General features: G+C 44.5%; 2 protein-coding genes across 9 annotated transcripts in view; one reads left to right on the forward strand and one right to left on the reverse strand.

The window, feature by feature from the left end:
• Window positions 1-1,359: 1,359 nt before the first annotated feature.
• Window positions 1,360-10,498, reverse strand: LOC130151889 (translation initiation factor IF-2-like). The gene is made up of 5 exons (XM_056344677.1): window positions 10,427-10,498; window positions 7,553-9,425; window positions 3,417-3,456; window positions 2,846-2,885; window positions 1,360-2,319 (listed from the first exon to the last, which is right to left on the reverse strand). Exons 1-2 carry the CDS (start codon window positions 10,496-10,498, stop codon window positions 8,337-8,339), a joined length of 1,161 nt encoding a protein of 386 aa, XP_056200652.1. The 3' UTR covers window positions 1,360-2,319; window positions 2,846-2,885; window positions 3,417-3,456; window positions 7,553-8,336.
• Window positions 9,179-27,566, forward strand: part of NCOA1 (nuclear receptor coactivator 1) — a 179,446-nt gene continuing 161,058 nt past the window's right edge. For 5 of the 8 annotated variants that reach the window (XM_056342272.1, XM_056342277.1, XM_056342278.1 and 2 more), the window contains exon 1: window positions 9,179-9,449. The gene's annotated coding sequence lies outside the window, so the exon portion shown is untranslated. Of the gene's footprint in view, window positions 9,450-9,891; window positions 10,229-27,566 lie in introns of those variants that run through there. The other 3 variants (XM_056342275.1, XM_056342276.1, XM_056342271.1) reach the window with 2 other exon arrangements.

Genomic DNA, 27,566 nt, shown 5'->3' on the forward strand with positions numbered 1-27,566 from the left:
GGCTTGGTTTGGCCATGTCTAAAGAAAACACAGGTGTTTTTCGAAGGAATTGATGCAAATCAAATCAGCAGCAACATGGTGGCAGGTAACATCGGTGAGAACTGCAATGGAATATGCACTGGGAGGAAAACTACTCTTCAACTAGATCTTTCAAGAAAAGGACAAGCACACCGTTGTAGACAGATCTGTGAAGAGCTCTGCTCAGTAAGCGATTTGATAGAAAGCAAGCAAGCAAATTCTTTGGTTACACAAAAGATAGTATGTAGAGGAATCGTATGTAGCATCTTTGTGGAAATTCACAGCTGCCTGTCTCTAATCCTGGCTCAAACAGGGTACTGCAGAACAGGAGAGGATTCAGAGCGGCTCACGGCAGTGAGCATGATCCTCCTAACAATATTAACTCATACGTCAGGGCAAACCGATGCTATTTCGTTACAAGACAAGGGGAACGAAAGCTGCCATTTAGGCCCAAATAGGACAATTGCGGGATGCTAACGGCAGTGCAGCTATGGCTGGGGGGGACCAACTCTCAAACTAACTTCACAGAAAGATTTCTTGTTGACTGTCAGTTTGCTAATGCTTTAGCTCCTCACTGCATTTGTTGCAACTCGGTAGTAAGTTGACTCAAGGGATCCCATACTAGACGGTCTTGACTGTACCAGAGGGTGAACACTGCATGTGTTTTACCTCTTGATCTACATTAGAGACATCACGCACAAATTTCACTCTGGGGTGGGGGCTCAGCTCTTTGATGTGACCCCTACCAAAGGGGACGCAGAGAAACAACATAAACAGAGCTCCCATCTCCTGTGTCATGTGTCCAAGAATCATTAACTACTAGCTGGTGCCATGGACAAGTAGTTATTCCTTCAGCAGGACCACAAGATCTTTCAGACTGTATTTAGTAAGACCTATTTAATTCCATTTTCACAGTGTATTTCTAAATCTGTCAGTACACCGTCACCAAACTATTGAGCTTTAATATTGACTAGCCATAGTGACTGGTAAATCATGTCAAATGTGTGCGCAGTTTGCCCAGACATAATTTTTCTGGCAGTTGTTCTTTTTTTGTATGGGTAATACTTTAGCTCACGTCTCTTAATAATGTGGTCTCGTTTCATTCCCAGGATTGGAACTTATATCAACTTGGTTATCAGATTTTACATGATGTAAGTTTATGGTAGCGGGTATTTTTGTGGTAAGAGGTTGTTGCTGAGAGAGCCTACTAAGCTCTCAGTAGTCTCAACAGCAACCAGTTGCATCTGGGAACAAGCTGTAGCAATGCTAAAAATATTCTCTAGTTTTAGTCCTGTTTTTTGTAAAAAAACCCCCAAACACACACATTTCTGTTGGTTTTGGTCCATGTTTTATGATCCCAATATGACTTCATTAATTTTCATTTGATTTCTAAATTTGACATTCACTGTCATTGAACGTGATGCATGGTACCTCCAAATTTAGGCAGTTCTTCGTTAGTTTCTGTACTGAAGGAGTTAAAACCTTTCAGCTCATAAACCAGTACTACTTAGGTCTCCCACGATGTTGTATACCATTACACCCAACCCATTCGTGTGTACATGCTGTAAATACTTCCTTTATGGACTTTAGCTTTTGAAAAAAGCCCACAAAACATTTTTTGCCATGCAACAGTGGGGCACCCTGCTGCCTTGGTGCTATTGAGGGGAAGTCTTGTATTGTTAAACCTATGGGTTTCTTTTTCTCAGGAAGGATGCCCGATTTCAAAAGGAGAAAGCTGTGATCTAAACATGTCTCATTCCCGGTTTCAGTTACCATTGCATTCTGGGATTTTAAATTCAGTTTAACCTTAGGCTGCAGTATTCTCCATTCACATGTCTCAGGTCACTTAGATGTCCAAACTCCATTACAATTCGTTTACACTAATTTTCAACCAGTTGGAACAAGGATAACCTCTCCAAGTTGGGTTAATACCTTTTTTAACCCCCACATTTTACCTTCTGTGAACTCAAAAACTGTTGCATCCTGAAGCGTTAACAATGTCGGTGACCTGCTGCAACAACTTTCTGTCATCTTCAAAGCCGTGGAAGGGGTTACAAGTACCGATATGAGGAGGCACCTCCTGCACTGACAGAAACAGGGTTGCTCATGTTTGATGCCAGAATTGCTTTAAATTTTTCCCTGCCCTTGCTCTGCTCCAGTTCCTTTCTCGTTTCTGACTTCAGCCATAGCTGTTGACCAGCAAGGAAAGTTATTGAACACACACAAATGGTGAAAGAAAAGCAACCAAAGCAGAGAAAACCAACATTCAATATTCGGTGATTTTTCATTCTTCTGTGCTACCTGTGGAGGACAAAATGGAGACAATTTTGTTCATGATCTATAAATTTCCAGTTGTGACAAGGGTACCCATCTTCCCTTTGTACTTTGTTGATTTGAAATGATAAAGAACTCACCCTCTAACTACAAATACTGCTTCACGTTTATCCTGCATTTTGTACCGCTGCATTACCACCTTTACCTCTTTCTTCTCTCCTTGACTGCTTCTCCTGTTTTATTCTTGCATTTCTAATCACTTCTGGTGCATCTGTTATCCAGGTTAACGCACCTGCCTCTGCAGGGGTCTCTGGTACAACTAAGGACCTACATTTCGCAGAGGCCAGGAGCTTTGCAGACCCCAGGTAGGCTGAGGCATTTTTAAGGATAAGAAGATACCCAGGACCCCCGTAGCAAAGGCCAACAAGGTTTTTTGGAAAAAATGTTTTTTCTTCTACCTTGTGCTTCAAGCTGCAGCGCAGCTCCTAATGGTTAGGCAAGGGGAAAGATTTTGTGTTAAACCTCTACTGACAGGGACAGACACAACGCAAACCTGGTGATTGCTGTGGTGGGGTCAGCACCGGTGGTGGTACCTGTGGAAAGCCCAGATCCCCAGTTAGTGGGGAAGTTGTGGTAGCATCAGCTGCCTTCTCCTCTTCCTAGCGCATTGATGGGAAGGGAGGTGGAGATGAGGTGTAGGAGCAGGAATCTGGTGTTGTGCGCTGTCAGAAACAACGGAGTGAAGTAGATGGACTGACAGGTCTGTCTAACAGCAGCAGGTCTTCTGCACCTCACAGAACTACTCACGGGTTTAAAAGTAAGCACTTAAGTGCCTATTGGCTGCATGAGGGCTTTAGTGCTCTTCAAACTATTGAAGCAGATGATACTTCAAAGGCATTAAAAGTAGGTTAAGGAAAAGTATTTCACAGACGGACTAGATATCTGAATAAAACTGACAGTCTTTAAGTGCAGATGAGTAAATAGAGGGGGTTCTCAGTGGGATCATCTCTCTAGGGTTGGAGAATAGCTCTGCTTTATTCCCTATGCAGCACTCGTCTCTCCGGTGTGATTGCCAAAAAAGGACAAGTTATACCAACTCTGATGGGAGTTACCATTCCACTTACCAACAGACTGAAACAATCAATTCTTTTTTACATAGGCCACCTAAAAGGCAACAACAAAAAAATAGGGTCAGGAAAAAATGAGAAAATACTCCTTTCTTCTATATTCAGTATTATCACATTAGCCAAGCACATTACCAGCAGGGGTGAATCGCAGATAGGGGCGAACACAGGCACTGATACCGACATGATCTGACCCAGCACAGCTGACCTGTGCAAGGGCTTGGTACTGGCTGAAAGGAGCTGTTTAACCCTTACCTCTTACCCCTTAATCATCTAGAACAACTCCTTTGCTTCTGATTTAACAAGTCCACTTTGAGGGGCTCTGAAGCATATTTAAATGCATTTAAAAATGTATTTTACTTCTGTGCTTAGATGACTAAAACTGAAAAAGTGTATTTCCCCACCCCCCTTTTTTTAGCATTTTGCTCAGATGAGATAAGGAAATGAGGTTACATGATCTCCCTTTAGAGTTTATAATCAGCCACACTATTTTAATAATCTACATTCAGTTCCGCTTTCTGTTTCTTAAATGCTAGGACAATGCAGCAGTGTTTTGGTTGCAGTCTCCACAGGAAGATATTTCAACAGCCAACAAACATGATCACCACAATTTTTAAAGTTGTTATTATTATTGCCTTTAAATGTCATGAAATATTTCTACCAACATGAAGTTTTGTAAACCTTTTTAGAAGTAATTTAATTTCGCACCTGAAGTGCTGTAATGTTGGGCATTAAAAATCAGCTTTTAAAAAACGCTCTGAATTAGCTTAAGCAACTTTTTCAACCCATAGGAGATCAGCAGATCCACATGATCTGCTCTAGGAATCCATCGGCAGTAAGTACCATGCATGGTAGTATATTTTGCAAAAACTGGTATCCCTTGTGGCAGTAAATATAAAGCTTGGCATCACCGATTTGAAAACAACAGGGGTTCTGGGTAAACATAAGTGTCATCCAAAATGTGTATACCTATGTGTAACAGGCAGTATTTCTTACCATTAGCACAATACCACAACCTCCTTTTTGCAACCAGCTGTGTCATTAACTCGTCCAGTGTTATAAGGAATGAAACATTTATCCTAGGAAAGACAGGCATTAATAACAGTAACAATAATAACTTAAGTACATAAATACAAACACATTATTAATCATTGACAGAAATCAGCCCACTAATAACGCTTCAAAGCTCTCGAGGAGAGGAACTGTAGGAAACTGAGATTTCCTCTGTATTTTAAATTTGGCCACTTGTCCTCTATCTGTATTAAACAAAAAACCCGATGGTTTAGGAAAAAAAGCTGTTGCTATTTTGTATGGCTGTCCCTCTTTTGACACCATCTGTGGTCAGATTAAATGCTGAGGTCTGAATCAACATCTCTGGGTTTAATCTCTTGTTGATACTTCTGCAGATTGAGAGGGGAAAAAAAAATATTACAGGGGGCTGGCCAGTTGTACAAGTCTGAGTTATACCAGTGCCATCTTAATGAATTTCTTCAGTCAAATGTAAATATGACCCTGGAACGTAGAAACATACATTTTTGTTCTCTGAGGTCTAATAAAAACACAAAAGCTTTCTGTGTGGTTCAACATGGCATCAGAACTGCTTTGTAACATACCCCCGGACCCTCTGCAGCTTCTGAAGCTGAACTTAAAGTATGCTGCGTTTCCTGCAGGACATTAAGTGTTTTCCTTTTAATTGTTTACAATTTGCTCTCTGCTGTGCCTGAGCTTGGAGCCGATACCATAAAAAGCCACTGACAAATCCGAAGTGTTTGCTCTGCAGCCAGGAAAGCAGAAGAAACGTGCGCAGGGGGCTTTTCTACTGACAGGCAATAACTCTGCCGTAAAAGACCCAGCGAAGTTACAAACCACATACTTTTACCCTTGCATCGAGCATAAAATAGGTCACGTTAGAAAGACGCTGTGGCTTTAAGTATTGCCCGGCCTGAGCCGGATTATCATTAGGTTACGTAACTGCTGATGAGCTGCTTTTCATTAAGGCTTCCCCGAGTGGTGCTGGGAGCAGGCGCTGCCTCCAACAACCATCCTGGGGAAGCATTTCCTCCCAGGCGTGCAGCCGCTCTCTTCCGAGCCCCGCAGTCTGCAGCGAGGCCAAGGTGCTCGCACAAACCGGTATGGGCTAAGTAGGTGTCTGAATGCGAAACAACTCATTAACCTTAATGGGGTTGTGCATTAATTTCGGTCAAGGCGTGTTTGCAAAGTTGTAAATGTAAGAGGTTCGGAGGAGGTGTTCAACCTGCGTGTTAAACGCGTCCTGCTCTCAGCTTGGAATCTTTTTTTTTTTTTTTCTATAGTGAAATACACCCTCTGCTGCATAAAACCCCAAACCTCTGGTGGTCTTGAACACTAGTAAAAAGGCTGTCACACAGGAAACGATGGCACAACTTGGCAACAGCACAGCATGCCTGAGACTTGAGGAGGCAGAAGAAAATTAAAGCTGATCTCAGTCATATTTTCATTCGTGCTCAGAAGCCCCACATAGTGTCCAGGTAGTACCTTCAGGTGACATAGTGCTTGTGTCCATTGCTCTGTCTCAAGATGAGGGGGAGGACAAGCGATGTTCATCCTCAGATCTTGATTCTTTCAGGTGCTGGCTTTTAGCTGTTGTAGCAGCTGATAGTGATGTTTCCCCCTCCAGAGGGACCTTCTTTCTCCAGTTCCCTGGCTGCTCACAGATAGACTGGCTCCATACAGGCAGACACATGCCACAATCCTAGCGACCTGCTAGTCCAGATGCCATCATCAAATGCCATTCTTGTACCCTTCTACCATTTGCTCCTCCCAGTGCTCCCACACCTGGCATTCCTATTCAATCCCCATTCAATCCCCTATTTAGATCAATCTTAATACTTCTCTCGCTTTTTTTAGAGGATAAACAAGTTGGTAGTAACAGAGGAACGCAGCCTGAAGCAGTCAAGCCTGTATTCAGCTTTAATTCATACTCATACTAAGTGGAGGCAATACTATAATCAAAGAAATTATTTCTTACTTATTTACAGTACTGAGTTTGGCCAAGAAGCTTTACAGAACTCCATACTATTAATTTTGCCTTCTTAGATTAACAACTGTACTGAGGCTACTTGTGGCTTGCAAGAAACCCTTAAAATAGGCTGCTTCATAAAATGAAATAAAGCCTGAAAATGGCCTTTAGCCCAAGTAAGTTGTACGGGAAAATAGGCTACAAGTGACAGCATCAAGCAGAGGGCTTATGGCAGGGAACAGGACAACCATGATACCTCAGTGCTGTTTTGGTTGGCAATTCCATAGCTCGTTTGTTGCTTGACCTCTACTTAAACCTTTTAAACACTTCTTTGTATATATAAAATGAAGATAATCATATCCTCTTGTTTTACAAAGTGCTCAGGCTAAAAAGATCTAACAACAGTGAATTATCTGTCCCGTGAGGTACGTTGGAAAATAGAGCTGCCCCAGATAAAGTCTCACCCACCATGTTATCACTTACCTGGTGGGAGAGGCCTTTGTTTTGGATTTAATTCTGGGAAGTTTTGAAATAATTTAATTTTGCTGATGATTTCCTTTTTATTTCCTGTGTATTTCAATAAGACATTTAATCTTGTTCATAATATGTTTTGAAGTCTAATTCATTTAAACTGTCAAATCTTGACAGCTCTGTAATGTACTTAAAACTGGCATTGTTTATCTCTGCATTCCATTTAGACGTGAACTTGCAGACTAAACTAATAAAAATGGTTTATGCTTCTCAGTGCTAATATCACTGAAAACTTACAATGTCCCTGCTGCCTGAGATTAGCTCATATATTACTTTCTCGTGAGGAATTCACAGAGGGGAAATATTCTAACATCAAGCTCGGTACTAGTCGCGAAGGCTGAGCATTTTCTGCCTGAATGAAACCAAAGTGGGCATAGCCTGCAGAGGCAGTGGAGAGCTGGCAGCTCAGGAAGACTCAGGGACTTTTACACAGCTTCCTTCCCTAGCTGCTGTCATGAAGGGAACAGGACCAGAAGGTATCTATTAGCACTTCCACCTAGATGTGTTGCAACGAAGGGTCATGCAGCAGCATGCAGTGGCTGTTAATGTTGCCTCAGCCCCTACCAAGAATGCAATTAAAGGAGAATCAGAAGCATTCCTTCGTTACCTTGTGGACAGCGTGAGTTTTGCAGCAGAGGATTTGTTGCGGGTACATGATCTCAGGTTGCTGCTGTCCACCTCTTGTTTCTCCACCGCTTCCTGGCTCGTTTGGATGCTTTTGCTCACACGCACAGGCCTGAAATTCTCCTAAAAACCAGTTTACTAACTATTTGTCTAGTTCAAGATAGGCAAGACATGCAGCATTTTCTATACAAACGCACCTACAATTAGCCAGGTTGGGATGAGTATTACTGATTCCCAAAATGACAGAAAACAACTAATAAGCCTGCAATCGCAATTCCCTGGTCTTTTACCTGCCAAAGGGTTAACTCTGGCTTATCCTACCCATTCCCTCCACAGGTGCTCCAGAGATAAGGAGGCAGTTATGAAATGCAGCTTGCACAGGCTTTTTCTGGGAAGCAGAGGACCTCAGAGGGTAACTGCATGGACCCCTAAGCAAGGTGCAGGCTTCCGAGGAGGACAAAAATCCAGATTGGATGACAGCATGGGTGACCACACTGGATGGTTTTGCCATTTTTTGTGTGTTTGACTGGGCCTTTTAAGGACAACTTGTTTTGTTGTAGCACAGGCATTCTCAAGGCCCTGAGGAATAAAGAGCCCCCGTGGAGGAAAACAAGCCACCTGAAGCTCTGGTTTATTTTAACTGTTCAACCCATTGAGCTGTTTTGCCTCATGACACACGAGGTGTTTGGGGATTTCACAGTTCCACAGAGAGGACGAATATCGTAACCAGACACAACCTGAATGTGATAAAATAGTTGACGAAGCAATTATGACAGTTCCACGCACGGCAGCTTTGCGTGGAAGTAACCAAAAAATGACAGCAAGGAGACTGCACAGCAGGTCGAGATCTGCGTGGGATCGTCTCTCACCCCATCCTGCTTACTGAACTTCGTTTTGGTCTTCCCAGCTGTTCCCAAAGCACATGGCTGCCCTTTTGATGCCCAGATGGAGAACAACGCTCCCGCAAGATGAAGGCCTCTAAGTCGTCTTTGAAGCCTCGCCAGGGAAGGCGAGTGGGAAACAAAACCTGACAGGTACCTCGAGCACAGGCAGCCTCCCCCCCCCAGGGCAGCAGCTCCTGGGGGCTCCGGGAGCCCTGCCGCAGCCTCTTCACCCCGGGGCACTGGTTGCCGGGGCCTGCCCCGACGGCCGCGCCTGGCCCGCGGGGTGCCCGGGGAGGTTCGAGGCGTGGGGAGGGCAGGCCCGAGGCCGCCGTGGGGCCGGGGTGATGGCGCCGGGGCCCCCCCGGGGCTCCCCCCCGGGGTACGGCGCTGTCCCAGCCCCCCAGGCCGCGGCGGGCAGGCCCCGGCCGCCCCTTCTGCCTCCAAGATGGCGCCCGCCGGCCCCTGCCCGCGGGCCGGCGGCGGAGGGGCCGCGGCGGAGGGGCCACGGCCTCCCCTGCGCCTCTGCCCCGCGCTGCCGCCGCTCGGGCCGGGCCTCGGCGAGAGGCCGCCGGTGGGGGGGGGGGGTGGGGGAGGGAAGATGGCGGCCGGCGGCGGCTGAGGGAGGAGGAGGGACCCGGGCCGGGCCGCGGCGGCCTCCTCCGACACCGCCCCCCTCGTCCTCCGTGCCCAGCTCCGCCCCGTCCCGCCGGGAGGGAGAGCGGCGAGCGAGCCGGAGCCCCGCAGCCGTGCCGCGCCGCCCAGGCAAGGGGCCCCGGGTGCCCGGGAGCCGCGCAGCGGGAACCGGGGCCCCCAGCAGCGCCCGCCGCCGCCACCGCTCCGGTCACCAGGATCGCGGCGGGGGCTGCTGCGAGCCGGCAGCACCCCCGGGGCCGCCCCCGCCGCCTGGCCGGGGGAGTCGCTGTCGCGTTGCCCGTTGAGCTGCGCGGCCTCAGCCCCGGCGGGGGGAGGCGGCTGTCACCCAGGCAGCGGCGGCAGGTGAGTGGCGCCCGGCCGCGCCGCAGCTGGCGGCGGGGCGGGCGGGCGGGCGGGCGCGGGGGGGAGGCCGGCCGGGGGCGCCCCGCTCCCCGCCGCGCAGGGCGGGGGTGTGTCTGGCGGGGCCGGCACGCCGCCCCCGGCCCCCGCCGCCCGCCGCAGCCCCCCGGCCTGCGGGGAGGCGCAGCTGTCACGGCGGGGGCGGAGGGGGACGGGGGCCGGGCCGGCCCCCCGCCCCGGGCTGCCATGGCGGCGGGCGGAGCGCGGAGGGGCGCCGCGGCCTCCCCCTCGCCCCTCGCCCGCCCTCCTTCCCTCACGGGGGGCTGAGGAGGGCCGCCCCGGGAGACCCTGCGCGGCGGAGCCCCTCCCGCCTCGGGGCGGCTGAATCCCAGTCCGCCCTCCCTCGGTACCCCCCACCCCTTCTTCTTATTAACCTAAAGTTGATTAAAAAAGTGAGAGAGCAGTTTCCCTCCTCGCCCCCCGCCCCAGCCCCTTCCCGGCTGGAAGATGGCTGAGGGGAGGCAGCGGCGCCGCGGCCGGGCCTGCGGGGGCCCGCGCACCCCCCGGGCCGGGAGGACGCTGCGTTCGGTGGCGTTTTAGGTGACAGCTCTTTGTCTGCCGGTGGCATCGCGCCTGTGTGTGCGTGTGTCCCCCGCCCCGCCGTGGGCGCCGGTGTGCCCCCCGAAGCAGCCCCCCCAAGCCCGGCGGGGCGGTCCCGGCTGTCAGCGCAGGCGGTGAAGTTCAGCGCCGAGGCAACGGCGGGAGCCGGTGGCCGCCGTGAGGTACCGGGGCTGGGGGGCTGCGGGGGCAGCGGGCCCGCCGGGGGTGCCTGGGCTTCCAGGCTGGGGCGGGGTGGGGTGCGGGCTCTGCGGGGGGCTGGTGTCCAGGCTGGCCGCTCCTAGCCGCGGGCTTGTCCTGAATTTGCTTGTTTCTCTCTGGGAGACATGGAGCAGCAGCAGGCTGCCAGTGATCCCGAGTACCTGGTGCCGATGCGAGCGGTAGCCCCGGTTTGTGCAGCTGGGGGGGGGGCTCCCGCCGCTGGAACATGACATTTCCTGGGAGAAAAATCTCTTGCAAAAAGGCTGTTTCCTTCCGATGTGGGTTGCTAGACGCTAGACACGCTCAAGCCCTCCAGTTTCCTAGGTGCGTTTTGACCTTTCGGTGGCTGAGAACTGGGTCGCGCGTTGGGTGATGATCTCCTGATTATTATTATTATTAATTTTTGCACCCAAAAGACTCTGTTTGCAAAGGTGAAAAGGTGTGGAGTGCCGTCTGGGGCTGCTGCCGGCTTCCACTGGAAGCTCGATCAGCATACGGTAGCTATCAATTTTACTACCCCAGTATGGCATAGCAAAAAAAAAAAAAAAAAAAAAAGAGTGACACAGCAAAGTATATTAAAACTGGAAATTTGGACTCGTGTGGGTGGTGCTTGTGTGTTCTTCACCCTGTCTCGTGGCTTGTAGTCTTCGTGTTGCAGGTTTAGACTGAGGGGAAAAAAAGAAAAAGACCGGGTTTATGTGGGCTGGCAGGATATACATATATATGTGTGTGTGCATAAAATTTGCATGTGTGTGTATATAGATATATATATGAAAATATATATATAAGGAATAATATTCCTGGTGAGTTCAAGTAGCAAGAGATGGTAAATCTATATGAACAAAAAAGATGCTTCGTTTACTTTTCTTGAAATGCGCTGTCCCGCTGCAGTTTAGAGGTTGCGATCTTCTGCCTGCAGAATCTTTCAGCAAAGATGTGTGGGTTCTGAACTCTTTATGCTGTGTCCATCAGCTTTCTAATACAAGAGAAAGTAAAAAATGCACCTCAAACACAGAAATTCACATGATATATGTGCATCTGTAGCTGTATACCTAGGCCTCTGGCAGAGCAGCAGGGAGAGAAACCGGGAGAAGATGGATGCAAAGCCACAGATTTGCAGAGAGGCTTGGGAAGCAGCGTAGTATCCGCAGCTTTGCAGAGCTGTTTTGTGAAAATGATTAAAGTTCAAGTTGCCACTTAAGGGGACAAACAGCTCTTGATGGTAGATAATAAACAGTAGTAACTTTGGCAATACTGCACCTGGCTCAAAGCCGATGGGCATGATGAAATGTTAAATCTCAACTTATTTGCTCAAGATGGGTATCTGTTGTTTGAAACATGTTGCCAAACAATATGGCAGCGCAAATCCTTGCTTCCAAAACAAATAGGTTTCCTGAGAGGAGAGCGGGGGGTTTGGCTCTTCAGAAGGCAGGCCTTGCTTTCTTATTCACTGCGGGCTGACTTTGATTTTTAGCGTGCATGTTTTCCCGGAGCCTTGCCCTCTGATAATGCTACGACACATGCTCACAACTGCATGACTAATTCATACAATTAGTCATACACTTCCACTGTAGGTTTATTGGAGCAGTATCACTGTCATCCTCACGTTGTAAAAGTCTGCGTTGGGGAACATGTGCCCTCTGTTGACTTGGGTCTCTTGGCATGGTTGTTGGGGGGGCAGTTACAAATATTTGAAGCCTTCAGGATTATTAGGCTTAATTATATAAGCGTATTTTCAAGGAACAGAGCTGCTGGAGATCAGCACCTTGTTGCCTGCTAATCTGAGGGGGGTAATTTGCATGAGACTTTGCAGGAGTTGTCAGAAATGAAGGTGTGTGTACTACTACTAAAAATACCACGTCTCCTGCATAAATAGTTTGCCAGTTGAAAAACAGTGTATTTTGTATAAGGAAACTATTTATATGACGAGTTATTCTTGTTTTGCTTGGTTGACTGTGTTTCTTTGAAGCGTGGTTCTTATCTCCCTGATCAAAGAAGAGGAATAAAAAAAAAGTTCTTAAAGTTAGATTCTGCCTTTAAAGACAGAGTTTTAAGCAGGAAGGGCTTGGACAAACAGGTAAATATTTTAACCAGGTATTCCTGAAAGGCCAACACGGTGTGTAATACCCTGCAGCATGTGGCCACCGCCCCTGCATAGGAGCTTTAATTGTTGGCAGATAGAAAGAAGCAATTTTTATTGGCGGTTCTATGTTATTTGTATTATTGCAGCATCCAGGAACCCCAGGCATAGACCGGCTTTGCAGTGGGGTAGGAGTGATGCGAAAATGAAGCAAAAGTGGACTCTGCTTCCAAAAACTTCCAACATAAACCTAAAGAGGTAGAGAAGCAGAGTTGTGATGGGGTAGTGGCTGGATGGTGGTGGGCAGCAGGAGAGTTGATAGTTACAGCGTATTAGCAGCCTAAATATGGAGATTTTTTGTTTGGTTCGTTGGTTTTTAATACCGTTACAGCGAGCCAGTGCTTTATGGTCTTTTGGGAGGTAACTGCCTGCTGTCATGCTGCTGATGCTGGGCTGAGCCCTCTGCCTGCCTCCCCGCTGTCAGGGCTGATCCAGCCCATTGGAGCCATGGTGGGCGAGGGAGGATTCGCAGGAGTAGCACTGCTGATTGGTCTGAGAACAGCCAGGAGCTTCACCCTCTTCCCCTGGTGCAGCAGGATCTGGAATAGGATGTTTGCCTGTAGCTGCAATATTGAAAATTATGGCTTGCTTGTAAACAGCTTCAACACTTCACATACCTAGCCCGGCACATGTGAGTCGGGGCAATGCAGAACAGGTTTTTACCACTACGGCAGCATCTCCATGTAAAGTTGACCAGTTGAAATGTTGTGGCTTTGCTGTGGGACAGATTTTAAAGCACTTGGAGGTCTGGTCTAGGTGTAAGGGAGGTATCGGCACCATGCTCTTTACCTGGGCTCCTGTCACTTAGGAAGGAAGAAACCGCTGAACTTGTTTGGAGGTTCTTTAAGCCCGAACTAATTTACCTGTCTGGCAATGTAGGTTAGAAACTAGGCTTCGCTTGGCTTTGGGCTAGTGCCAGTACACTCTGCAGGGAAAATGCAGGCTAAATAGCTTCTGCGCTGATAATCCTGCAATACTGTTCCTACTGTTTCCCCTGAAAAGATGGGTAGGTTCTTGTGTGGTTGACCCAGTTGACTGGGAAGCGACTCCGCGAGTCTTGGCACGAGGAGCAGCAGGACGTTTCCCTTAGATGTCCTTGGGTGAGTGGGGAAAAAGCGAGGATGGGGTTTTGTGGCAGACCTTGCGGCGAGAATCCTCACCCGAGTGCTCGGGTGCGAGGGAGAGGGTTGTGTGGCCTAAACTACATAGATTTGTTAACCAACTTAGGTAAATCTGCACATAGATATTCTGAAATCTGTTTAAACCTGCTTACTGATTTATTAAGTTCTGTAAGCTGAGGCAAGCTATCCTGGCCGTCGTGTTTAAACCAGCGTATGTCTGTGCAGAGATTTGCCCTGATTTAGTGAAGTTGATGCAAGTTGGTGAGTTGCAGGAAGGTGATCAAGGAAAGGAAAATAGCACAGTGAATATATAAGTCAATAGTTTGATGGCTTGCCTTGGTTAGCGAACTCTACAGTAGCCATATTTTGCTCTAAGGATCCACAAATTGTCAGCTTCTTAAAGCTCTTAGATGTGTTTGCATTTTTCTGCAGAGGGAAAGGATCCTTAAGCATTAGATTCTGTTTTAAACAGCCAAGGGTGATCCCACAATTTCTGTTTTTAGCTATTTATGTTTATTTTGTGTTTATTTTTAATTATCTACCATGGAATATGCTATGAAACAAGATCAAAACAGTATTTCTTCGGCTTAATTTCCCCCCCCCCCCCCCTTTTTTTAACGTGACATCTGAAATCTCAAGGGTCTCATTTTTCTGGATTTTCAGAGTGTGAAGACTTCAAAAATAAGGCAATATGCCAGGCAAGGCAAGAAGTAGGCTTGTTTCTTGTATTCATATGCTGAAATTATGAATGGGGAACTGTTTAAAACCCAAACAAATCAGTAGCTTTCCCACATATGTGGAATTCAGATCCTGATTGTGAATGGGGGGATAAGTTTAGATCATAACACTACTGTGGGATCAAATGATGTTAAATGATATCACACATATCGGAATGGTTAGGTGTTAATAAAGTTATACACCTAATGTTAGTGTTTTCTCTTGTATGCAGCATATACTGTCTTTGGAAAGAATGGCCTCGGGAGGGGAGAGAGACTCCAACCACAGGCATGGTGATCCCCTGTCCAGAAGGTTTCAGATTAGTATTTGCTGTTTCAATAATTAAAAGAAAAAAATAATAATAAAAGGAGATATTCTAATCATTCAGTAAAACTGCACTGAGAGTTTAACAATGAAAACGAAATCTTTTTCTTTTTTATTTTTCCTTTTCTGTTAACATTGTATAATTCCCGGATTGAAGAAATAGGAAAGAAAAGCCCTGAACTTCTCAGACCATTAAATCATATTCATATGTAAATTGTACAAGAAATCTTGCAGCTTACACTGCTTAACTTCTATTTCTTCTTAGGTCTTGTGAATAGGGTGCTTGCTACCTATCCTCCCTCTCTTCTCCTCTCCCCCAGAGCCTGTATTTTGCTCTTTATCTGAGGCTTTCTATCCAGTTTCACCAACATACTTCAGGGATCTGGAGTTAAGTTGGGAGATGAACTATTTAGTGGAAGTGCTAGTTAGCCTCTGTCTTTGAAGTTTTTGTTTGGGGTCTTTTTGTTTGTTTGTTTTTTACAGAAGTTTGGCTAACCTGAAAAGGATTTTGGTACTTGCTTGTGACCAGTTATTTTAAATCATACTGGAAAATCTGTGCACAAAAATAAACAATTAGCTAGACTTAAACCTGTTGTAGACAGTTTTACGCTAGATGAGTTCTGGGTCTTCCCGCTAGTTCTGTAAACAGCTGGCATTTGTGCTACCCATTTTCTTTTTTTTCCTGAGCACAGATTTCCAAGCAGAGTTTTAGCAGGGAAGCTTGGCAGGATGAGTTCACCAGACTTTCTTCCATGCTCCAGTTGCAAATGGTGCTCAGCTGAAAGGTGAATTCCTGATGAGTATTTTTTAATGATAGGAGATGCTGCGTTAGGATTGAAGGAATGGTAACTGGCCCTTCTGGAAACATTAGTAGTGGAAACATTTATAGCAGAACCCAACAGATTATGCTGTGTTCTTATATAACGTGTAAGTTCAAACTTAATAACAAAATATTGCATGCACAGTATCGTTAAGGATATGAAACTTCAGTGTTTACAATGTGCTTATATCTCAACTTACTGTAAAGTTGAGCACAACGTCCCTATGTGTATTGAAATGTAATTAGTGTGAAGCCTAATTTGCTATTGTATGAATAGTTAGAATTTCTTGGAATGGAACTGATGTGTAAAATACCTCCGTTCATGTCTCCAAATGTCATTTTAAGAATGTTGGTTTATGGAATAAGTGAGAGCTGCTGGTGAAGGATCAGGTAAAACACCACATTATGCGGGCCTCTGACTCACAGGATAGGAATAAGGACTGAAATCAGCTCTGCTTTTGGCAGCATGTAGCTCTATGCTTTCTTTTAAATTAAGGTGATGAAAATCCAGTGGTTTAGAATATGCTTTGTATTTCTACTGTTTGCAAGCTTTCTTGGTACTCTTTCAACTGTATCCTATTGTCCAAGCAAATATTTTTCTCTAGAGTTTGTTTTTAAGTGCTCTTTGTGAAAAAGCTTTGATGTGAATTTTCCCTCGATGTCTGAAATTGCATTCCCAGATGCATATTTTAGTGTAATCAGATTGTCTTCAGTGTGGAGTAGCCACTGATGGCACAGTGGAAGTTGTGAGATCCCAGCACCTCTGACAGCTAGATTAATAGTTATGTCCTTAACCTTTAAAACAGTTTACTCACTCTTGACAGAGTTGGCATGAAGTTCTGTGTTGTTGAAGATGCAATAGTGATAATCCCTTTGAAGGTCCAAAATAAATGAAAGAAAAAAAGCTTTAATGAATTCAAAAATGCCATTGAAAATAGCATTTAGCCTGATTTTACGCTTTTGTTGTTGGAAACGGAATCAATATTGTATATACAAAGCTTGCTGTATGGAAAATATCTATCTGGTAAATACACTTAATCTATTTTTCAAGTGCAGTGAAAATGGAAAAATAAAGTACCTAAATTCTGTGAATTGTCTGTTTCCATGTGACATAATGTGATCATTTAATATAGTTTTCTGATACTGTGGTGGATGAAATATATTTCAGTACAGCATATCAAAAAAAGTACAATTTGATATTGCCAATTAGAACCAAAACCTGGGAGGTTCCATTAAATCTAAAAGCTATTTAATTTGTAAGCTGAACATTCAAAAGTTAGGAAAAACAGATGCAACTGTAATTATAATTTTGTAGCCGGATGATATTTTTCCATAGATTCTCTGACTTATTCATTGTATGGGTTGGACTAACAAAGTGGAACGGATTAAGGTTGCACAGATGATCATAAATCTGTTACTCTATAATTTTTAGTGCTTGATTTTTGCAACCTAATTTTCTTCTAATGTTTTTAGATGATAAGCTGCTTTCTGAAATTCGTTTTTGATATGAATGGAGCATCGCACATGTATTGGCTACTTTTTGTAATGCTCCTGCGAGACAAAGAAATATTATTCCGATTTTTGCGCTCATTTTTTCAGGTGAATAAAACTGAATCACAGCAATTGGATAATTTGCCCGAGTAACAGGGTGTTAGTGAAAGGTAAAAGGCACTTGACAGGTTATTCTCAAGTACCTGGTGCACTCGACTGCTCTAGTTGTATATGTGGATTTATTAAATTGGGTGCAACTTTCCTTGAATTTGCCAGCAAACCTCAAGAGGCTTGGCTCCAGCAGTCTCTGCGTCATTGACAAGTAGCTCTGATGACAGGCATCTGATGGCTTTTGTTCCTTAGAGCAGAGGTTCCCAAACTGTGGCATGCATACACCCCCTGTGGTATGCAGACCACTTCAAAATGAGGTATTTTGTGATGGGAAGGCAATTAAACTCCTGGTGCTGAACATGAATAAGTTATTGTGGGACCCTTGGTGTAGGTGGGTCCCTGTGGTGGCACTCGGGAGCTGTCAGCACCTGCAAAGAGCCGTAAAATTGGGGTTTGCAGGTGTGCTTGCGCTTCTGATCGAGGTTGTGGAGAAACAAGGACGGAGATGGTGGATGAGGATAGGCAGCGAGTCCCGCTTTGGGAAGCTAGGGTGAGCGCGGAAGCTGGGGGGTGAAGGTTTTGCCATGCAGCATTAGGGTGGTGGTGCAGTGACATAGGTTGCTCGAGCCAGGTCAGCGGGGCTGGGGTGTGTAGGAAGAGAATAAGCATCATTTCTGTGTCCTGGTTTGTGGAGAACGCAGTGTACTTTTTAGGTGGGGTGGGGACAGCACCAAGGTTTTCATTTCAGGGTGCAGAAAGGTTGGTGACCCAGTCCTGCTGGGGAGAAATGTCATCCAGTAGAAGGGCAGGAAGGGACAGTCTGGTTTGGGAGGTTGAGCGTGTGCGTACACCACTAAAAAAGCAGGAATGTCGCTGCTGATGGCCTCTGACAGAACTGTAGCCTTCGTTCCCAAACTTAGAACAGCCCTGCTTGTCACTGTGGTTGTTGACTTGCTTATAGGTGTGCGTGCGTGGTGCTACGTGCAAGGAGAGCTGGATTCCTGAATTCCTGCTCTTGCCACAGAATGTATGATTACAGAGATACCGCGGACTTCTTGAAAACAGTATTAAATAACTTCTGAAGGCTTTTTAAGGAGGTATTTTAAAAACAAGAAGCACGCTTTTACTCTCAGATTTCCTCCTGGATGCTGGAAAATACCTACATTTGGTAATTCATACATTTCATGTGCAACTGGCAAGCTGGCAATAAACTCTTTGGGGTTTGTAAAAACAGTTTAGACAAATCTAGTTAAACAAGATTTAAGTTTCATTGCAGAGGTTTAATGTGCAAGGAGAAAACTCACAGAACAGCTATTAACAATTTTAAAAAAAGCAACAAAACCCCCAAAGAATACCAGCCTGGAAATATTTTCCTCCCTCTGTGCTGCCCATTAGTTTGCTGATGGGGGAAAGTTTGATACTAAACCTACCAGAGGTTGCTGCAGTTGGATGTTTGGCAGAGTAATGCTGTCAGGGCTATTGTACCACTCCATCTACCCCGCAGTCATGTCTCGCTGCAAATTTATGCACCTTTGAGATCTCCTGCTTGTTGAAACAAAGCCCCTCACTGTCCAGAGACTGCTGGGGACTTTTTATAAGTGTAAGCACCATCTCTGGGGACTAGGAAAGTATTCCCGTTTCATGGATGGGCACAGGCTTGTCCAGCTTGCTGTGGGGAAATTTAGAGATCCAGTATTTGACTCTTGTATCTGCATTTACTCTTGGAACAGTTGGTCTACAGTGTTTAGATTTTGGTTTAAATTGTCTAAATCCAATACAGCAATATAATTTTAATTTGTTTACTAAGAGAGTTCTTCAGATAGGCCTCCTGAAGTGCGAGGAATAAGAAACAACTGCTACTTGAAGACAGAAGAGCTGAGTTTGTTTCAAGCTGTTTGAAAGCCTTCAGTTCAGAGATAAGTGCATCTTTTACATCCCGATCAGCAAGTTGTAGTAAGATTTAAAGCACTAAATGAGTTCTGTCCTAACCCACAGAATGATGCATGTGGCTCAGCGCAGAGCTATTGTTCGCATTAGCCCTTGCTGGTAAAATAATTTAGGAAACTGATATGCCACAAACTGGATTTAATCAGCAAGTAGTTTCCACCTTCAGAAGATGACTTAAGTAGGTATAAGGCATTTCTGAATGACCACAAAGGTTTCTGCAAACGGAGGATAGTGCTTGTGTTCCTAGCAGTGAAAAAAGGCTATCTGGAACTTCAAACACGTGAACAGGCTGTAGGATTAAGTGTCCTCTGTTATGATGAGTGGAAGTTATGTCTTCCAAGTGCTGGAAATTTCTAAAAGGCTGTTCTGTTTCTCCATCAATAGAAGATGATGAAAGAGTACAAGCGTGGATGGGTCATGGTAGAGAGTACGAAGGTGGAGAGCAGAATTTCCTGTTAAGCAGTGAAAAGGAGGTGGTCTTTGCAAAAATGCTAATAGGGTCCTTGTAGATAGATCCGGCCATGGCAGGATGGTCATTCACTGGTGGGGTGGAGCGGAAGTATAGGATCATTTTGACTCAAAAATTGAATTTTGCTTCAGGTGGTGGCAGAGGTTCCTCTCCTAATCCAGCAGCTGCATTCAGCTGGTCCTTGAAATTCTTAAAACGTCATCTTGAAAGCAGCGTGTGGTAGAGATGGAGTAAAACAGTATTGCACCAGTGGGAAGACAGTGTGATGCTTTGCAAGGGGATTAGATCGCTTGTGTAGAAAGGTCAAGCATCAGTGGCTGGAAATTTATGTTGTCAAGTCTCCTTGTCTGAGCCTTGAGCTCTTTCCATCCCCCTTTTCACAGCAGATTGTCAAAATTGGAGATGGTCTTTCTCCTCTTTCGCAGTTGATTGTGTTTCCAGAAATGTGTGGGTTTGGTTGGCATTTTTTTTTTCTCCTTTCCTTGAGTATCGAAATCAAACTTTGTTTATTCCAGGTTCATCTCCTGCTTTGCTGTATAGGGATACCACATAGTTGGTTCAAGGACCGTGGAAATGTTAAGAACAGTTTTATCTCAGCAAGCTCTTTGAACACATCACAGGGTTTGTGTACCTGTACCTGGCCATTTTGAACCTCATCTTCATCAAAAAAGAAAAAGAAATAAAAGCCCTTATCTTTTTTTCTCTGAAATGACCTATGAGAGTTCTCATGTGGGAGAAAATCAGTATGCATGTACTCAGAGACATAGCTGGCTGATGCACAGGCACAGATTTGCTAAAGAAGCACAGAACTTGGAAACACAGAAGCTAGTTGGATTGAAATCGCTCGATATTGCCGTCTATAGAATAATTTATGTGGGTTTTGTCAGGTTTTTGGTGGTTTTATTTTTTTTGCTCACTGGTGGGTAGGGCTCTTGGGCCTCAGTTTTAGTACCTATTTCAGCCATTTATGCTGTGAAATGGTAAAAGAATTATCAAAACGCTATCTGTTAAGTCAGTATGGAGGGGTCTGAAAGAACTGGTGATTGCTTGCTTTTAGACTGAGGATGTGCTGCTGTGTGCTGAAGACGGTTTTATGTTTCGTTGGTTTGAGATGGCCTGAAACCTGATTTTTTTGGCTTAAGTAATTTGCTTGTCGTCCTTCTTGATTTTACTGATCAAAAATTAACCACTATGTCACTTCCCTGTATCAAGGATTAATTAGCTGACGGCAGAGCACTTTGAACGTAACTGCAAAACATTACTAATGTATTTAAACCAAAGTCCTCACTTCTTAAAGGAAGAAGAGCTGAACTTGGCTCCCCCTTCTCCCCTGCTTAAGAGGTTTTGTCCTACCTGTGCTTCCCGAGAGTTATCCTCATCCTGCTGTGGGTGAAGACTGGGATGAATTACTTCTTAGGAAGACTGCATCCTTCTGAAGGTTTTTTGGTGTACCAAATAACGATTTCCCTAAAAATCTAGTGCTTGTTAAGAGAGGAGAAGGGAGTCTATATAAAATACTGTCTTCACACTCGCTTTGGAATCACAACTGCTCCCGCTGGGCTTCTGAGATAGACTTGAAAAGGCATCTTGGCTTGCATTATAGGTTCACCCAAATAAATGTTTAGTAAGTAATAGCAGTAATTAGTATTTATAATGAGGTAGTAACAGGCAACTTGAATTAGCCCAAGCTCCCATTGTGCCTGAAACTAAACAAACAAATAAGCTACTTAGGGAGGGACTGCCATGATTCAAGTATATTTGTCATTTCTTGCCTTACCTCTGAAATGTCTTGTAACGTGGTATTTAGTTCCCTTCTTTTAGTCATGTAAGCATAATATTTAATAATATATGTGGTCGGCATTTTGCTTACCTTGATTCCTGTGGGGCTGATACACCCAAGCTGTGTTCAAGTTCTCTATTCGACTGCCTTTAAATTCAAATAATCCTCGTTGAAAGTAGTTGCGTACTTACAAGATGTCACGTAAGAACTTACATGGACTGTAGCCTCTTTATTGCTGGCATGCTTGTGATTAAGGATTTTCAGACTAAAAGTTTATCAGCAGTTTTCATAGCCATGAATTGTTGAGATAAATATTTGGGTAACGATTTAGTGTATCTTTATGGTAAAAAAAATAATCAGAAAAGATAGCTAAACCCCCTCCTTATTTCTCAACTGTAGTATTTTTTTACCCTCTCTTTTTCAGTTCTAGCTGCACTTTACTTTGTTGGACTACAGATCTTCCACAGCTACAACAGTTTACCAGAAATTTTGAGGAAATAATACTAAAATATTTAGACTTTTGTTATGAAAATCGCTTTGGGTGAGCTGTCTGTGTTCCACAACAGACCCTTAGTGAAGTCAACCATGAGCTGGGCAAATATAGCTTTCACTGTATCCACATAATTGTAAAATACAGCATTTGTATTTGTGTTTTAATGGGAATTTGTTCAGTTGCTACTAGCCGGTTCTTTAATATGTGCTGCATAAGTAGTGGGAAGTATTTAATAGCCAACTGGAGCATTATTAACTATTTTTTGTGTAAGCCTAATTTATTGAAGCTGGTGATATCTGTTAAACAACATTCACTTGCAGCCTGTCCCAGATGAGTAATTTATGTTCTTGGCATAGAGGTCTAAATATTTAAGAATGTACATAAAAGCTGTTGCCTAAATAGTGTTACTACCTTTTCAGTGCAGAAAAGCCGGAATTTTTGGCTCCACTCTGGCACTGCTTTGGTGCCTGTAAATACTGTTGTGCAACTCCATATTGTTTTTGTTGCATCAGGGCGCTTATCCTGGAGCAAAGGATGGATTTTGCTTGAGCAAAATTGGTCAGTGGCTCAATGTTTTTTTCCAGCCCTCATCGTTCGTTGTGTGGTCTGACACTCGAGTTGTTGCTCTGAATATGAAATTCTATGAATCGCTCCATTGTTTTTTCTGTAGTCCTTGCAGCTAGGGTAGTTGGGCTTCACCATCGCTAAATTAATTTGAATTTATCTTTAGTATTTCTCGTGAGATATGAGAGTACTACTGTTGCTGTTCAATAGATTAAAGGCTCCAGGAGTTCAAGAGCAGCTCCAGAAATTGAGCTGTAGATGCTTTTTTGGTTGTTAGCTTGACAGGCTCTCTGGGGCTGTTAGGTATTTGGTGTGGGGGTTTCCCCCCTCTAAGAACACTCCTTCAACCAGAAAGGAAGAAAAATCCAAATCAACTGCAGAGGCAGAAGTTTCAGCCATCAAATCTGAGAATATTTTTCTGAAAAAGCTGAATTATGGAAGAGTGATGAGGTGGTGTTAGAATGGAAATGCTTCACCCATGTAAATAGGAGTGTTGCCTAAAAATTGAGAAAAGTCAGGTTGTCTATGCAAGCGAAGACTAGGATTTAACCATTTCATACATTATTTGGGAGTAATTATCATGTATTTTCACGGTGTAAGTAGCACAGTTCACTCTTACCACAGAATTACCCTCAGATTCTTAGGGAAGAGTGGGGTTTTTTTCTGATTTGGCTTAACTGGACTCGCTCAGGGTCTTAGTGGATGTTTTTGGCAGAGCTGAAAACAGATCCAAGATTTTTCTGATGTGTAACCCTGTGTTTTAACCTCAAAAGGATCCTTTCTAGTCAGCACAGATACTGGACCTTTTAATCTAAAATTAAACCTGTGCAGCAAGTCGTCACAGAGTAGCAAAATGTCCTTACTTTTTTTTGTAATACTTCCCCCCAGAAAATGGATACTTACATATTGAAAAATCTCTGCTGCTTATTGAGGTGTTTATATTTCATAATGATACTATGAAAAATGCAACGCTGTAATTCTTGAGTTGTCCTCTCTGCTTTTATTGTGGCAGTACCTAAAGAAGAAACACCTTTTCTAATATAAGCCCCCAATGTTTATTTTCCTTGACGTACTGGCATGATCTCTGGCGTTGATGGAGAGCTCTAGTTTCTAATGAAACCATTAAGATGCTGTCGGTAATTAGCATCTTTTAAAAATCTGGTTTTGCGTTTGAATATCGCTTTATCAACAGGTGTACTGAGAGAGGAGGCTGCTGGGTGTGCTTTGACAACTGGGGTGGAGAGGAAGGAGTTTTCCTGAAGTGCAGCTTGAGTAAAGTTGGTCAGCTGAGCAATTCTTCAAGGAGGGTGGACTGACGGGCTCACTGGTGGTAGGGCACGTGAAGTAGTTGTTAATGGTTCCACCTTGCCCGTGGCAGACACTTTATGACTTAGAAATATTAGTTATGGGTGATCTAACTGTACCAGGGAACAAGACGGTGTTCTATTGCTCTGTCTTGTTTCAGACTGCAGACTTATTTTTAAATCTGTGACATTTGTGAAATATTCTTTCCAATTAGGCTGTATAACCAGTCTCCTCATGTAGCTTGCAACTGCATTTCAACTTAAATTCACACTAACGGTGATAATGCTGGTGCTAGGGTACAGTGAGACCTAAGCGTCAAGATTGGTAGCATGGGCTTGTTGGTTTGTTTTCTTTTCTTTTTCTTTTTTTTTCTTTCTTTAATAGAATGACTGCATCTTAATGTGGAAGTCTGTAAGTGAAGTCTCACTGCAAGGCTTTATAGTACAATAGTTGTGGCGCTAGACCTTAATAGTCCCCTTATCTTTGGGACTTACTCCAAGCACTGTCCATGGGACTGTGGCATTGAGGAAATGAGCTTTGCTGGATGTGATAGCGCTGTTGTAACGCTGCTATGGCACCTTTTCCCTCCTGCCAGGCAAGTCCCGTGTCATGAGCGAAGCATCGTTTCTCTCTTGGTATTTGAAAGCAATTCCCGAAGGAATGGCTGTTACACGTATTGCAGTTACACGAGTGGGTATATTGCTACTGTATAGTTTGTTAATACTGGTGTAAATGTCTTCATAAACCCCTTGTGTAATCCTCTTAGTCAAGCAAAAAATATGTAGGGCTTTGCTTTATTGTTTATGAAGATTTTTATCCTGGGCAAGGTTGTATTTGCTTCCAACAGATGCACGTGGTATCCATCTGTTTTCTTATGTTTTGGCAATATTTGTTTAGGGTATTATACCCTATCAGGATCTCTGGAATTGACTGTAATTTCTGCTTGGAATGGTTTAAATGACGTTTCTGCTCCAAGTGTAGTGGATATCAATGTGCTGTGTAAAACCAGCGAATATTTATTTTTTTTGCAAATTGCAACTAAAAGAATGACGTAAATAATTGATTTTCTTGTATTTGATATTCTGCTGAGAACATGACCCTGATGTTTTGAGTGGGGGGGAAGAGTTGCTTTGAACTCCCAGCGCAGGCTGGGGAGAGCTCGGTTGTGCTGCCGGCTGATGAGTCATGCTGGTGAGCCGAGCTGGTCGTTTCTGGCACGGAGCTCTTGAGCGTTTCATGCCTTGCCTCACACTGCCCGTTTGCTTCAAGCAAAATGGTGAATTGCACGCAGCTGAAAGCACAGAGTAATAGAAAAGCTTCCCAGTGGAATTAAAAAAAAGATGCCGTTGCTGGCTCCTATGTAGTTCCCCCCTTTTGATGCTGAAACCATAACTTGAATTTGTAGGGGTTTCTGCAATAAAAATTGCAGCTGTTGTGTCTGATGTACAGGTTTCTGTAAGAAATGAGGCTTCTTTTTCTCATTTAACTTGGTGTTTGGGAGAAAGTCCCTTGGGATGCCTTTCTTTGGCACAACCTGGCAACACTACTGCTCTCAACTTCCTTGTGAAATGGTGAAGAATCTACTTTAAAAATTGGAGTAGCAAAATCCCAGAGAATGAACGGAACTGTATTTCTTGGGAAGCCTAGAACCATTTTGTTATACCTTTGTACTATAGATTGTGTTTTCAGATGGCAATAGTTTCTGTCTATTTCCCCGTGACCCAGTTTATGAATTTCCAGGATAATATCTTTTACTGATTTTGTTCTGACTCCTTGTCTTTCAAGGACATTTCAAAGACAAAAACCAATGGCTGCGATAGCCTTATCCACAGAAAAAAACCTTATTGGTGAGAGTTGCTGAAGCCAAAATGTGCATTAGGCAGGATTACGGATACAATGCACTTTCACAACTGGAAACTCAAGTGGTGGGGCTGAGCCGTAACGCCCTGTGGCATGCTCCATGAAATCGGTGTGTTTTACACCTGGGGTTTCTAAAAGGCATCACATGTATCAGCCTGCCAGACTTGTGCCTCTGCAATAGCTTATTAGAAGGCAGACTTCTAATATGCCTCATCTGTCAATGGGAGGTTGGGGTGGCTGATGTGTATGGTAGCTTTTAGAGATATTTTTAAAAGCTTTTAGAGCTTTAGTTAGCAACATCATCTGGAAGGATAAAATTTTGTGTGTAGTTACATAGCATCCTTTTTGCTTACAGTTTGTTAATGTCCACACTCTGCAGACTTCAGTAGAAAATGAGAAGGCAAAGGATGACTTGCTAGAAAAAAAAGGGAGGAAAAACCTGAAGATTTTCTCAAAAATAGCTCTTCACACCCTTTCTTCATAAAAGTTTCGTGAAATTAATGGAGCTTCAGAAGCAGATAAATTTAAAAATAATAACTAGTGCACTGGAATCTTATATGAAAGTACACCAGATTTCTCAATCTGCCAAGTGCATGTGCGATCCCAGGAGAATAAAAGTGCCTCGCACACTGACTTTGTCAGAGGAAAGGGGATCATGCTATGGGGTTTGCAACACCAGGAAGAGATACCTTCCAGCTCCGTTGCTTCCATTTTATGTCAGCTAGCTTAGCATCTGAGGGTCACAGCTGACATCTCAGCCGAGCCCGGCAGCACGCAGCAAGTGACTCCCTGCCTGCTAGGCTGAAACGCTGTTTTCCTTGTTAATACCCTACCTTGACCGATAGTGGCTTCTTCCTCTGGCTTGCTTGGGAGGCTCCTTGGGCAGCCAGGTGGAGCGTGCTGCTCTGCGGCTTCGGGGTTTGGTGTGGCAGAGGGAGAGAAGGCTCCTGCTGGTGACCTACTGGAGACAATATAGTTAGCGCATCCCTTCTGTGACTCTTAATAGGGTAATTAGATCCAAATGTGTGTTGTAGTGCAGCAGAACATCACCATCCAATAAAGAGCAGCTCAGCAGAGAGCATTTGCCTGTGCCAGGTTTTGTTTTCTTCGGTAATCTGTCCAAAAGGAAAAAAAGAAAAAGTCGTTCATTTGAAGGCCATGTGTATACCTTTGCTGCTGGGGCTCTATCTATCCGTGAAGTGTGCTGCATGTTGATATGGTTTACACCGACACATCCTTCACCCTGAGTAAAGCAAGCCCTGCTCGCAGGACCAGCCTCTTCGCTGCGGTGAGCCACGTACGCTACCTGGCGCGACGTTGTCAAAGGCCCCAGGCTGAACCACGGTATCCGTACAGCCTCTTTGTTCCAAAGATCGCGGTTTGCACGCGTGCGCAGACGTGCTCGCGTGGTGTCACCGAACATTTCATTTTGCAGATGACTAAATGGAGTCACAAGCTTTCAGCAGCACGGCCAAGGACTTGCAGCTGCCTGATTTCAGAACCGGGGCTGGATTGCAGGTGGCCTGACTCAACAGTATTTTGCTTTTACTACGCGATTGACCTTTTTCCCTAAAGGAAGGGTGGTATAATGCATAACCTGGGTAAACGCTGCAAACATTTACTAGGTGCTCAGCGTTAACCTAAATCGTTCTCATTTTCTCCCTTGCTTTTAAGAAAATTAATTCACTCGCTAAGATGACAGTCTAAATGACTGCTTTTCAGTGCATGAAGAAATGGGTTGACTCTTTTATCAAAGCGTAATTAAAATGAGTTTCAAGCTTTCTCTCTGCTTATTTTTGAACACTTAAATGTTAATTGATGAGCAGTTTATTAAACAAAAACATATAGGAGGTATATATTTACAAAGGGATGCGATAAAGACCCTAAATTTAGGCAATTTCCCTCTTCTGAAAGTAAGACAAACTTGTTACCTCAAACAGATGTTTACACGGTTTAATGTCAGCCTTGGACGGGGCTGGGGGGGGGGGGGGGCAGGGGTAAAGTAACTTATTTCAAGGCAGTGTCTTAAGTATACTGGAAAACATAACAAACAGGAAACCACAGCTCATAACATGAATTTGTGAGGAGCTGGGGGCTGTCAGAGCCTCGGTAGCTTAACCAGTTATTTCCAGAAACCAGTAACACATAATTTTGAGAAG

This window comes from Falco biarmicus, chromosome 6 (assembly GCF_023638135.1).
Source record: "Falco biarmicus isolate bFalBia1 chromosome 6, bFalBia1.pri, whole genome shotgun sequence".
Lineage (NCBI taxonomy): Eukaryota > Metazoa > Chordata > Aves > Falconiformes > Falconidae > Falco > Falco biarmicus.